The sequence below is a fragment of the Alligator mississippiensis genome, chromosome 3 (assembly GCF_030867095.1).
Source record: "Alligator mississippiensis isolate rAllMis1 chromosome 3, rAllMis1, whole genome shotgun sequence".
NCBI lineage: Eukaryota > Metazoa > Chordata > Crocodylia > Alligatoridae > Alligator > Alligator mississippiensis.
In genome coordinates, this window is record NC_081826.1 from 62,957,005 (window position 1) to 62,970,024 (window position 13,020).

General features: G+C 40.5%; 1 protein-coding gene across 3 annotated transcripts in view; it reads right to left on the bottom strand.

The window, feature by feature from the left end:
- PREX2 (phosphatidylinositol-3,4,5-trisphosphate dependent Rac exchange factor 2) overlaps window positions 1-13,020 on the bottom strand; it is a 326,102-nt gene that overhangs the window by 136,433 nt on the left and 176,649 nt on the right. For all 3 annotated transcript variants that reach the window (XM_019498648.2, XM_006260933.4, XM_059724003.1), the window contains exons 20-22: window positions 11,311-11,447; window positions 9,118-9,235; window positions 8,258-8,442 (exon numbers count right to left, since the gene is read on the bottom strand). In XM_019498648.2, the coding sequence (XP_019354193.2) occupies window positions 8,258-8,442; window positions 9,118-9,235; window positions 11,311-11,447 (440 nt within the window). The remainder of the gene's footprint in view (window positions 1-8,257; window positions 8,443-9,117; window positions 9,236-11,310; window positions 11,448-13,020) is intronic.

Consider the following 13,020-nt stretch of genomic DNA (forward strand, 5'->3'; position numbering starts at 1 on the left):
GACGGCCCTGCAGCCAAGTGGCCCCATGCAGCTGGCATCTTCCCCAGCAAAGAACTGAAAGCCACAGTTTTAAACTCTGAGCCCATTTTTGGTGCCAAGTTTAAAACTGCAGCTTTCACATTTGCTTCCCTGGCAGCTTGAAGCAGGATCCCTCTTCCACCAATTGGCCTGAGAGAGGGGTGGCAGGGCTGGGGTCTTCCCTGAAGGGCCCTGCTGCACCTGCAGGCCAGGTGGTGCCATGTTTATGGGGGAGGGAGCTGAGCCAAGCTGGGAAAACTCTGCCTTACCTGCTCCCTGCCAGGCCCACCCCAGCCCAGCCCTCTGCATCTGCAGGGCTGCTCAGGATGGCTGGGCAGCAACTCCCTGTACGTGAGTGTAAAGTGGGTGGGAGGAAATGAGACTGAGCTGCGGGCAGCTGTGGTGAAGGGGCATGGGGGGGGTCTATGTGTGATATCTTTTATTAGACCAACTAAATAATTAGAAACATTTTTCTTAGCAATCTTTTGGGCTTAAAAGCCCTTGCTTAGGCTGGGGAAGCATCTGCAGTTTCTGTGTGCTCTTCCTGGATGGAATGAATAGTAAAGAAGCCAGAGGCTGGGCTGCAGCAAGGAGGGCAGTCAGTAAAGATGTAAATTGAGGAGCCAGTGGGTGAGAGGCAGGATGAGGCGGGGGAGAGGGGGAAGGGGGGATGAATGTAGCAGGGTAAATTGGAAAGGTACCTGGGGAGTGAGATGTCAGGCAGCTTATAGTGTGTCATAAATCCAATGTCTACGTTTAGTCTACAGCTGTACTTAGTAAATGTGTCTTTGAGAGTTGTGCCAAGTTGTTCTTTGGTATGTAGATTAGGCAAAATTCCTTCCCTGGAGGTGTCAGAGGGCAGTTAGGGAGGTAAAAAAATATTTTTTGTTGTTCTGAAATGAAGTCTAAAATCCAAAATTGGCTAAAATTTGGCATCTTCCATGTTTCAGGGATGTACTTGGTAACCATGTTGGTCTGAGATGAAAAGAAATACAAAAATGTAGAAGAGTCTTTGGTTCCAAAATTATACCTTTTATTAGACCAACTGGGAAATCACAAAAAAAAGCTGGACCCAGAGGGACAGCTTTCCATCTCTAGATTCCTCTGTGAAAAAATGAAGTTTATTTCCTACCTATGGGGATTTTTTACCATCTATACTTTTTTCAGAGCCTGATTGAAGGGGCTTTGAGGCTGAAAGCTTACAGAAAAGGACAATTTTCTTGTGATTTCCCAGCTAGTCTAATAAATCAGATCAGCTAGTCTAATAAATCAGCTAGATCATTTTGAAACCAAGAGTTCTAGATTTTTGTATTTCTTCTGTTTAGTCCATGATTATTTTGTATCCAGGAGGCTGATGAAGTGAAGTTCATAGGCTTATCTGTGAAAAGTGTTTTGTTAATTCACTTTGAGGATCAAACTGAGATACTGGACAGAGAAAGTGGTTTTCTCATGAGAAATGTGCCCCCACCAGTAATTGGATCTTCTGGTCTTTAACAGATTTCTGGTGTGCATTTATTCTGATGAGCAGTTATTGTTTGGTCGATCCTATATATTTTCTATCAGGGCATTTGATAGATGGATGAGATATATAACACTGCACAATGGATGAGATATATAACATTTCTGGAGGTGCAGATGTAAGATCCAGGAATGGTAATAGTTCCGGTGTGGGCTGTAGTTAATTGTGGGGGTGGTAGAGATATGTTGGCAGGTTTTGCATTTCTTGTCATGGCGTGGTCTGGATTCATTTGTTGTGTTTTGGGCTGTAGGAAGTTTGCTTCTGGTGATGAGGTTAGAGAGGTTCAGTGCTTGTTTGAAGGCTAGGATGGGTGGATCTGGGAAGATCTCTTTAAGAATAGGGTCTCCTTCTAGTATGGGTTGCAATTGTTTGAGGATTTTCCATATAGGCTCGAGGGTGGGGTGATATGTCAGAACCAGCAGTGTGTGAATCGTGGGGATTTTCCTTCTGTAATACACCAATTCTTCATGTGGTATCCAGGTGGCTCTTTCAAATGTGCATCTCTCTCTCTGAAGGAGCATCCTTGTTGTGTGAAAGCCTTTTTAAGATTTGTGTGGTAAAAATCTCAGGTGTTCTCCTCAGTGCAAATCTGGTGGTATCTGAGGGCTTGGCTGTATATCACAGGTTTCTTGGTGTGTTTAGGGTGATTGCTGGTTATGTGTGTTGGTCTGTGGGTTTCTTGTATACTGTGGTCTGTATTTTACCATTCTAGATGCTGATCATCATGTCTAAAAAGATGTTGGTGCTGGAGTACTCAAGACACAGTCAGATGGAGGGATGATGATTGCTGAATTTCTGATGGAACTCAATCAGAGATTGTAGGTTTTCAGTCCAAATGATGAAGATGTCATTGATATATCTTAAGTATAGCAAGGGTTTGATGGTGCAGTTCTTGAGGAAGTCTTCTTCCAGGTGGCTCATAAAAAGGTTGGCATACTGTGGGGCCATTTTGGTGCCCATAGCTGTGCCCATGGTCTGGAGGAAGTGTTGGTTATTAAAAGTAAAATTGTTGTGTGTGAGGATGAAGCATATAATTTCAGTAATATCTTTGGGTCTGTACTCAGAGTTGTCATCTTGCTCTGGTAGGTATATAAGGTAGGCTTGGATGCCATCCTGGTGTGGGATGTTGGTATATACACTGGTAAAATCCATGGTGGCTAGGAGGATGTTGCTGGGAAGGTGGTCTATGTTTTTAAGTTTTCATGGAAAGTCTGTAGTGTCTTGGACAAAACTCACTCTTTTGGTAACAAACGGTTTAAGGATTGATTCCATGAAACTTACTGACTCTCACCCAATTATCCTCTCACCCACTGACTCCTCAATTTACATTTCAATTGACTGGCTTGCATGCAGACCAGTCTCTCGCTTCTTTACTATTCACTCCATCCAGGAAGAGCACACACCAACTGCAAATGCTTCCTCAGCCTGACCAAGGGTTTTTAAACCTGAAAGCTTGCTAGCAAAATGTTCCCAACTATTTAGTCTAATAAAATAGTCTAATAAAAAATATCAGATGTACCCAAAGAACCTTGTCTGCCATGGCTCCAGTACACCTTAATCTGCCTCTGCACTCACCACCCCCACCCCATGCCACCAATGCCTTATTTGCATCAGGGGTCCCCAATTTATGCCTTGTAGGAGGCCCCAAAAAATTGTGGGCAGCCCTGGTTTTGGGCCCACCACCACAGAAAGAATGTGGACAAATTGGGGATATCCCAGCAGAAGGCAACAAAAATGGTAAGAGGGCTAGGGAACATTACTTATGAAGAGAGGATGAGGGAACTTGACTTATTTAGTCTAGAGAAGAGGCGACAGAGGGGAATTTAATAGCAGCCTTCAACTACCTGAAGGGGGTGTTGAAAGAAGATGGAGGTAGACTGTTCTCAGTGGTGGCAGATGACAGAACAAGGAGCAAGCAAGGGAAGTTTAGGTTAGATATTAGGAAAAATTCTCTCACCGGGAGGGTAGTAAAACACTGGAACAGGTTAGCGAGAGAGGTGGTAGAAACTGCATCCTTGGAGGTTTTCAAAACCTGGCTAGATAAAGCTTTGGCTGGGATGATCTAGTTGGGGGTGGTCCTGCTTTGAGCAGGGGATTGAACTAGAAGATCTCCTGAGTTCCCTTCCAACGCTAACTTTCTATGATTCTATATTGCTTCCCCACTCAGCACAAGGAGCTCCTTCAGCAAGCACAACCAAAGTCAGTCTGTAATTCTCCATGCTGCTTCTCTCTGCTCCAAGTAGTGAACTCCTGCCTTCAGCTCTACTCACATCAGATTATCTCAGCAGGTCATTACCTAATTAGCTGCCAACTGTTTATCACCTTGGGCTCTGCAGGTTTCTAACTCTACTGCCTAGCTTTACCCTCAGTAACAGGGCTTGGCCCTGTGACATCTGGAATAGGGTAGGTATTTAACACCATGAAGAAACAATAATATTAAATAATTTAAAGAGAAAAATGAAGAAAAAAGCATAACATCATTTTGAAGTTACCAAAGGATTTTATATTGGCAGAACTAAACTCAGCTTCTGAAATTTCATGTTAGAATTTGGTCAAATGCCAAAATACTTAACAATCACAATTTCTATTTTAATTGTCATCGTAAAGACAGTGGGGGCTTTATTGACTATTGATTTAAACCCTCTGTGGTTATATACACTAGTACAAAGTCTGCCTAAATTGCTAATATTTTGAGTAACATTCTATATCTACTTTGCCATGATTAACTAAGGTGCACAGGAATAGAAAATTAAGTCCAGTTTCTCCAGCATCATCCTGCACCTTGATAATCAAGAGGCAGTAGTTAGTATAGATACAAAGGAAAGATGAACACAGAACAATAAATGAGCACTACTTTCTGCAACAGTGAAAGATCTCCAGCTACTTAGGAAACTGGCCTGATGTAGCTTAGCTTGAAGTATAAGGCTTGTTGAAATCATAGTACAAGGAACTTAGAGTGAAGTTACAAGTTACACTTAAATCGTACTAGGGACCCTTCAAACATGAGCATCCAAACATTAAAGTTTATTAACTCATGCTAAGTGCCTCCGGAATGTCTCAAAGTTATGCCATTTTAGGCAAGGGTTAACTCTGGGCTATTGTACCTAGCTTCAGTCTGCTCCATGGAGATAAAACATGGAGATAAAATCTGCAGTCCTCTAGCATCCCAGGATGCATCACTCCCAGGTTCCACCACCCATCCAGAGCAGGAATAGAGCCCAGGTGTTCTGGATCCTAGCCAGGCCCCTACTCACCAGCGCTCTAGTGACAAGTTAGAACTGTAAAGGCAAGAAATGGTATTAACCCTGCTCCCAATGTGTTCTAACTTTAACTCCACTTAATGTTCCACAGATTTAGTATGGCCTATGGGGAATGTGTAAACTTCATCCTTATATCACTAAAGCCAAAGGTCAATGTTCTGGAAGTATTTTTAATTAAACATATGCAATAAAAATAACAGTATGGCAATAGAAAACTTAGCCCTGCACTGCCAAAAAAAAAGGAAAAAAAGAAGAAAAAAAAAAGCTTAATAAGAAATACTAGAACTGCAGACATTTCAACCTGCCATATCATTAAAACAAGTATTAACCCTTGTTTTAGTTCAATGGCTTACTCAATGAACAGAAAATCCTAAAGACATTAAATTCACTCTATAAAGTCATACATTTGGATGATTTACTTTTTATTCCATCTCACGAACAAATGCACAAGAGATAAAATTTCTTATGACATATCACCCCTCCCTTGAATCCATACGGAAAATCCTCAAACAATTGCAACCCATACTAGAAAAAGACCCTATTCTTAAAGAGATCTTCCCAGAGCCACCCATCCTAGCCTTCAAACAAGCACCGAACCTCACTAACCTCATCACCAGAAGCAAAATTCCTCAGGCCCAGAACACACCAAAAGGATCCAGACCGTGCCATGACAAGAAATGCAAAACCTGCCAACATATCTCCACCACCCCCACAATTACTACACCCCACAACAGAGCCATCAGCATTCCTGGATCTTACAGCTGCACCTCCAGAAATGTAACCTATCTCATCCAATCTGCTGGCTTCACCACAATCCGCTGGCTGGGAAATTGGCTCCGTGGTCGGACCCAGAGAGTGGTGGTTGACAGAAGTCAATCATCGTGGTGCGCTGTGACCAGTGGGATCCCTCAAGGTTCTGTCCTTGGGCTAACACTATTCATCATCTTCATTAATGATGTGGACATTGGTGTCAGAGTGGGCTGGCCAAGTTCGCCAATGACACCAAACTCTGAAGTAAAGCATCCACATCTGACGACAGGAGGGCGACCCAGGCTAACCTTGACAGGCTCAGAAAATGGGCAGATGAGAACCTGATGGTGTTTAACACCGAAAAATGCAAGGTTTTCCACCTTGGGAAGAAAAATCCGCATCATGCTTATAGGCTCAGCAGTGCTACGTTGGCTACCACTACAGACAAAAAGCACTTGGGGGTCATGATTGACCACAAAATGAACACAAGCCTTCAATTTGATGCTATGGCTAGTAAAGTGAGCAAAACACTGGCTTGCATCCATAGATGTTTCTCAAGCAAATCTCAGGACATCATTCTCCTGTTGTACTCGGCCCTGGTGAGGCTGCAACTGGAGTACTTCATCCAGTTTTGGGCTCCACAATTCAAAAAGGATGTGGAGAAGCTTGAGAGAGTCCAGAGGAGAGCTATCCGCATGATCAGAGGGCATGAGAACAGGCCTTATGAAGAGAGGCTGAGAGCCATGGGACTCTTCAGCCTGGAAAAGCACTGGCTCAGGGGAGAACTGGTAGTCACCTATAGGTTTATCAGAGGTGCTCACCAGGATCTAGGGGAATGTCTGTTTACCAGAGTGCCCCAGGGGATGACAAGGTCAAATGGTCACAAACTCCTTCATGACCATTTCAGGCTGGACATAAGGAAGAACTTCTTTACCGTCCGAGCCCCCAAGATCTGGAATGGCCTGCCACCGGAGGTGTTTCAAGCACCCACTTTGAACACCTTCAAGAGAAATTTGGATGTTTATCTTGCTGGGATCCTATGATCCCTGCTGACTTCCTGCCCCTGGGGCAGAGGGCTGGACTCAATCATCTTCCGAGGTCCCTTCCAGCCCTAATGTCTATGAAACTCTATGAAACTCCAATGCACCAAGTGCCCTGATGGAAAATACATAGGAGAGACAAACAACAACTGCACACCAGAATAAATGCACACCAGACATCTATCAAAGATGGAATGCCCAATGACCTGTGGGGGCACATTTCTCACAAGAAAACCACTCTGTCTCCAATCTCTCAGTTCTAATCCTCAAAGGAAACTTACAAAACACTTCCCAGAGATGAGCCTATGAGCTCCACTTCATCAACCTCTTGGATACTAAAAATCACGGACTAAATATAGACATTGGATTTATGACACATTATAACCTACCTGACATCTGACTCCCCAGGTACCTCTCCACTATTCATCCCCCTTCTCTCCCCCCAACCCAGCCTGTTTCTCACACATTGACTCCTAAATCTACATCTTCACTGACTGCCTATCTTGTATGTATACCAGCCCAGCCTCTGGCTTCTTTACTTTTCATTCCATCCAAGAAGAGCACACACCAACTGCTGTAACTTCCTCAGCCTGACAAAGGGTTTTTGAACCCAAAAGCTTGCTTAAAATTTTTTTTCCAACTACTTAAGTTGGTCTAGTAAAAGATATCAGATTAATCCAAAGAACCTTGTCTGCCAAGAGATAAAATATAATTTTTAAAAGGTATTCCTAAATGAATTGGTAATTAATAATTAAATGTAAAATACAACTACTTTAATTTAGTCATCTTCTGCATACTATTCATTTAAAAGTCTCACATTTTCAATTTGAAAATATCTAGGAGAAAAAAAAAAATCTCAAGTAGCCTGTAAAATTTCAGGCACTGTTATGTTTTTGAAGATGTATTTTTCTGTGTCTAGAGTAGGATTCTTAACATTAAAAATATATCAGCCCTTATTACATGCATAGGAATTGAAATTCTGAAAAGTCTCTATGCAATCTTGGAATCTAAGTGAAGGGCCACTTCAAAATTGGACCTGCAGTGTCAGTATAGATTGGGCACTTCAGTGGGGCTTTTTGGCACATCAGCCTCATCAGCTAAAGCTGATTCAACCCAGTACTAGATAAAAGTGCCAAAAAAGCCCCACTAAAGTGGCAGATCTATACAGATATTGGGTGAGTTGGGTTCAACTAAGGTACTGCTTCTCCTGGGCATGTGTGGGGCTCAGTGCAGGAATGCACCAAGTTTAAAGTGCCAGGGTTTTGGAGGTTTTTTTTAATAACTGCAAGTAGCCTCAGTGCCTTTTATATGCTTTTGAGTTCTTCCCTCAACCTTCAAAAATGTTGACATGACAATATGACTATGAACTTCTTTGAAGTTTTATTTGATAATAAAAAGAGGGCTGGGGATTTTCTTTTCTTTTTTTCTTTACATTTGTTGAGGTTTAGAGGTTCGGTTTATGACCACATCTTAAATTTATTTTGCTTCTTGAGTACAGTCATGATTCAAAATGTCAGAAGGACAAAAGTGACTGGCAATTATTAGACATGAAATTAAACACTTATAATCCTATCAATCCATATAGAACAGATGCTGCTGTAGTGGTATTAAGCATAATAAAAATTAATAGAAATAAAAATTATAACCTTTTTCTACATATGCTGCCATACCTTGGCTGTCAAGCTGAAAAAGCCTTTCGGTTCAACCATTTTCTCTAACACATGGCATTTCATTCCAGCAGTACTGTCATACTCATAAACCACTCCATATTCCAGGTGAACATTATCAACAGTCAGACTAACATGATCTTTCCTCCCATCAATTATTGCCATAGTGTTGAATTTATCAATTACCTCTGGAATAAAAAAAATTAAATTAATTCATTTTATTTTGGCTCTCTCAGACCTAAATCAAAATAAAAGAACAGCAGTAGACTAAATCTTTGGAAATAGGAATCTTTTGATAACTATTATTAAAAGGCACATAAAAAAGTCCTGTCTACAAGCTGAATCAATTTAGGAAAATACTCAGGCTGTGGATGACTAAAGACTGAATTAGATTAAGAAGTGTGAGGAGTAGTGTCTATAGACACAAACTATAGTATATTATAGACACAAACTGTAGTAGTATCTATATTATAACACACTGTTTGTAAAAAGTTTGTTAAGCTTTACTTACTTGAAAGGTACCTTGATATTTGATTTACATTTGGGGGCCCAAAACAGCATGTTATTCATCTTAATTGGCTTCAGATTATGTTATCATCATTGGTGAATTTAAACTAGAGTTTTTCATGAAAGTGACATTCTCCCAAAATATCAGGTTGAATATGGGAATTTCAACTATTTCAAGGAAGATGGTATTTTAATATTTTCTCTTTCTGTCAGATCAGGAATTGCCAATAAATCCTTACATAAAACAAACTTCATGGTCTGTTTCATAGTTCTCTGGGGAAAGAAAAAATTCTATTTTCCTTGCTAATAAAAAGGAGATAGTAAAAAGAAGGGCATGCTAAAAATAAAGTTCAGACCTTCCACTTTGCAGTCAAAGACATCTCCTCCATCACCTCCAGGGGGCTTGGAGTTTGTTTTCTGAAGATCTTCCTGTGCACTCTCAATACTGTTATATACCCATTGTATGGAATCTTGCTAAAAAAAATAAATTCATGTGTAATAAAAACTGCTCCGTTTCACTTCTTTCAAACAGGAGAAATTTTAATACCCTAGCTATTAGAAACGTTTGTTAATTATATTGTTTTCTGTGTTTCAGTTTGAAGAACAACAAGATGTTGAACAAACAGAGTAGTGACATTGATTTTTATCTAAAACAGTTGTAGGAAAATGTATTCTACTGATCCCAGAGAGTTTATCAGTTAATTTGTTTCTGACTGTATTTATAGTACAGCTACCCTTTGTTTTATGCCTCATCAAAAAGACCTGTACAGAATATCTGAAGCAAATGCAGTGAAACAAACATTTTGTTAAACAAGGAATAGGCAAGATTCCCTTCTCCCACAGAGCGTCCACATAAAATTAGACACACTTAACCTCTTACTTTCTGATAAGTGCAGCAGAATAAAGGACAAAAATAAAAATGCAATATAGCTGAACTGAAACTGAAGCCTCTAAAGAGCAGCGAGTGGGATGAACTGTAAGTTAAGAAAGAGTATCAAGTGTGGAGCTGATTATCATGTTTGCCATATGAAATGTTTATCAAAGTACAGCCTAATTATGTAAAACATATAAGTATTACCTTTCTAATCATCCACCAATTAATGGGCTAATATCCTTAATGATTAAGATATATTTTGCCTTTCTAGATAAACCCATATTCAAATATGCTTTACCTTTTACTCAAACCAACTCATACCGTATTAAAGGTACCTAATATTTTGTATCCAGATTTTGGAGAGTCTTCCAGAAATACCCGCTAGCAGTTATTTGCACAGCAACAATCCAAAAGAAATAAATTTTAATCCCAGTTTGCTTAGTGAGATGCTGCTGATTTGACCGTGGGATTGTTTTATAGGTCTATATTCCTCAGATCCCAGTCTGTACCATTCAATCAGAGCTCTACTCATACCTTGAGGAGTCTACTGTGGGTTCAAAGGACACCTTATTTTGTTCATGGAACACGATTCCCAATTACTCCCTAACTTGAATTCAGACAGCCTTCACCAGTATTGTAAATGTCTTTAATTTAGGCAGTTAAAGATAAAAGAAACTATACAATGGTATCTAAAAGTAATAAAAGTGCCCCCTTCTGACAAGAACTCAACTCCATTTTGAAATCTTTTGCGATCAATCTTGATATGGTATATAACTGTTTCAATTCTATACTGGAGCATAAAGAGATCCACAGGAAGCATTTTCATTTATCTGCTATCATCTACATCACACATTTGAAACAAACCCGTATTTCCACTGGTTATCGCATATCTGTTCAGTTGGTCTGAGGGAAGGGTTTCCCACTCCACTTTAAATGGATTTTTTTTCTCAATTAGCATGAAATTAGATACATTGTGAAGTTAATTAATTATACTAGCTTATGGTTTATGAAGAATTTCCTAGAACTTAGAAAAATTACATTGCTGAATCCACCTTTTTAAAATAACATTTACTATAGGTTTTAGAACATTTGATTTTCTTTCTAAACTAAAAAGCAAAACTACATTTTGTTCATATAAAGAAACAGAAAATCCGAATCTTTGAAATAATCAATTTCCTAGCAACGCAGAGTAAAGGGAGTGCAGACAGACATTTATAAGCAAGATATATATAAAATACATATATTTTTGCATGTATGTATAACTGTGGGTGTGTATTGCTCTCTCTGTACTAAAGTGACACTAAAATTTGGAAAAGAAATTAGCAGAACAGGTTATATTCACTTGCTGATGAGCAGGAAGCAAGCTATGTAAATGAATCTCCATCAAAATGAGACTGTACCTCCTAGTATTTTCTGGATGGAACACTGCTAGAAATAATCCTTTAAGAAGACAACATGAGAAAAATATTTAGTTAAATGCTTCGCTTTTTGAAGCAGAAATTCAACAGACCTTAAACAGTAGCAATGCATGTTAAACAATCATCAGATTTTATTGTTTAATAACCCTGTCTCCCCTTTGTTTCTTGAACACACACTGGATAGATTGGGTACCATATAGAACAAAACACAAAAAATATACAGGTAGACAAATCGGAGCATAAGCAGTAAACTGTACCTGCATTGGACGCCTGTATTTCCTGCAGGCTGTAACATGGGCAATAACGCTTGAATGACTCTCTTTGCTAACATTAATTCCATTCACTTTGATTATGCACTGTCCAGGGTGGAGACCAGCTGCAGCTGCCACAGTTCCTTAAAAAAATTGTGAAAGTTGCCAAATCACATGCTAAAGGATCCTCTTTTAAATTAACCGGCAATAAGCTCATCTTGCATGAGGACCTGGTAGTTTTGCTGCTTACATGGGTCCATTGGCCTTGGCTAGTAAAGCCAGTCAATGGGAGTCCAAGAAATGTCACAGTTCTATGCTAGACCACGTGGGGAATTTTCTGTATAGACTTTATAGATTATTTTAGTAAAAAAACATTCAAACAGACATCTCTGAAAATCTAGGAAAATATGTATTTCAATTTTCAGTAAAAAAGATAAAAAATTCTGTAATTTGACAATAATTAAATATAGATCATTATTATATTCTAAATTCTATTCAGTTTCCTAAGCCTTTGCTTTTTGGCTATTGAAGATGTCTCTATCGCTACCAAAAACAGAAGCTCTGACAACTGGCCCCGTAATTCAAAGAAAGTATTAAAGTCAACCAGAAAGTTCCAATCAAACAACATGTTCAAAATCCATATCCAAAGGCATTTCTGTGTGTTCAGTTCTTATTTTAATCTCCCTTCAGTTTCATTTGTAATGGAATGGCATACCCCCTTCTTCCAACATTAAAAATGATGGAATACGAACTTTTATTAACTTTAATCATTGTGAACAAAGATAAAAACACTGTTTATAAATAAAGTATATGGTCCAATTATTTTTTTTCTCTTTAGAGTGACAACCTTGGAAAAGTCCTCATTCTGATGAACAGAAAAAGCATAGGTGGAGAAAATCTACTAGAGCTGTGTGAAATTTTGGCAGCCGTTTCATTTCAGAATTGGTGTTTTGGGCACCGAAAAACCTCTGAAATGAAACGGAAGGCTCTGAAATATCTCCAAAATGAAATGAAACCATCTGAAACATTTCAAAAATGTTTCAGATGTTTCAGATATTTTGGAGCCGGGCTTGCAGGGAAACTAAGAAGAGGGAGGGAGAAGAGGGGCAGAAAGACTGCTCTGATAGTGACAGCTGTAGCTGGCCAATGTCTGTGATCTGTTCCTGAGGTCTCTTCCAATCCCAGTGCTCTGGGGGGGGGATGGCAGCCTGCTGTCATCTCACACGCAGATCTGGGGGCCCACACCCCCCGGGAGGAGTCTGGCAGAGCCCCACAGCCCTCCCGAGGGACACAGGCCTCTGGATGTGTGTGCAGGATGACAGCATGCTGCTGCTGCCAGCTGGGGCCAGTGCCAGCATTCAAGTCTTCTCGATGCAGCCCATGCCAAGCACAGCCAGGGAAGACATGGGAGAATTCTCCATGGCTGCTAACCCGGCCTAGCCTCAAAAAAAAAAAAAAAGCCACACTCACTGGCTGTATCTGGAGCTGTGGGGGCTCTTGGGCCATGTGGCATAGCCCTCCTGCCCAGCCTGGCCCCAGCATCCCAGCACTTTAAAAAAAAGTCCTGCACTCACTGGATCTGGCAGTGGGGATCAGAGCCTCTGAGGGCTCATGGCAAAGCCCCCTGCAGAGCATGGGGCAGTGAGGGGCAGCAGGGATCCCCTCCCCGGTACCTACGTGGCAGCTGCCCCATGGCGCGGGTGCAGTGTGGCTCGG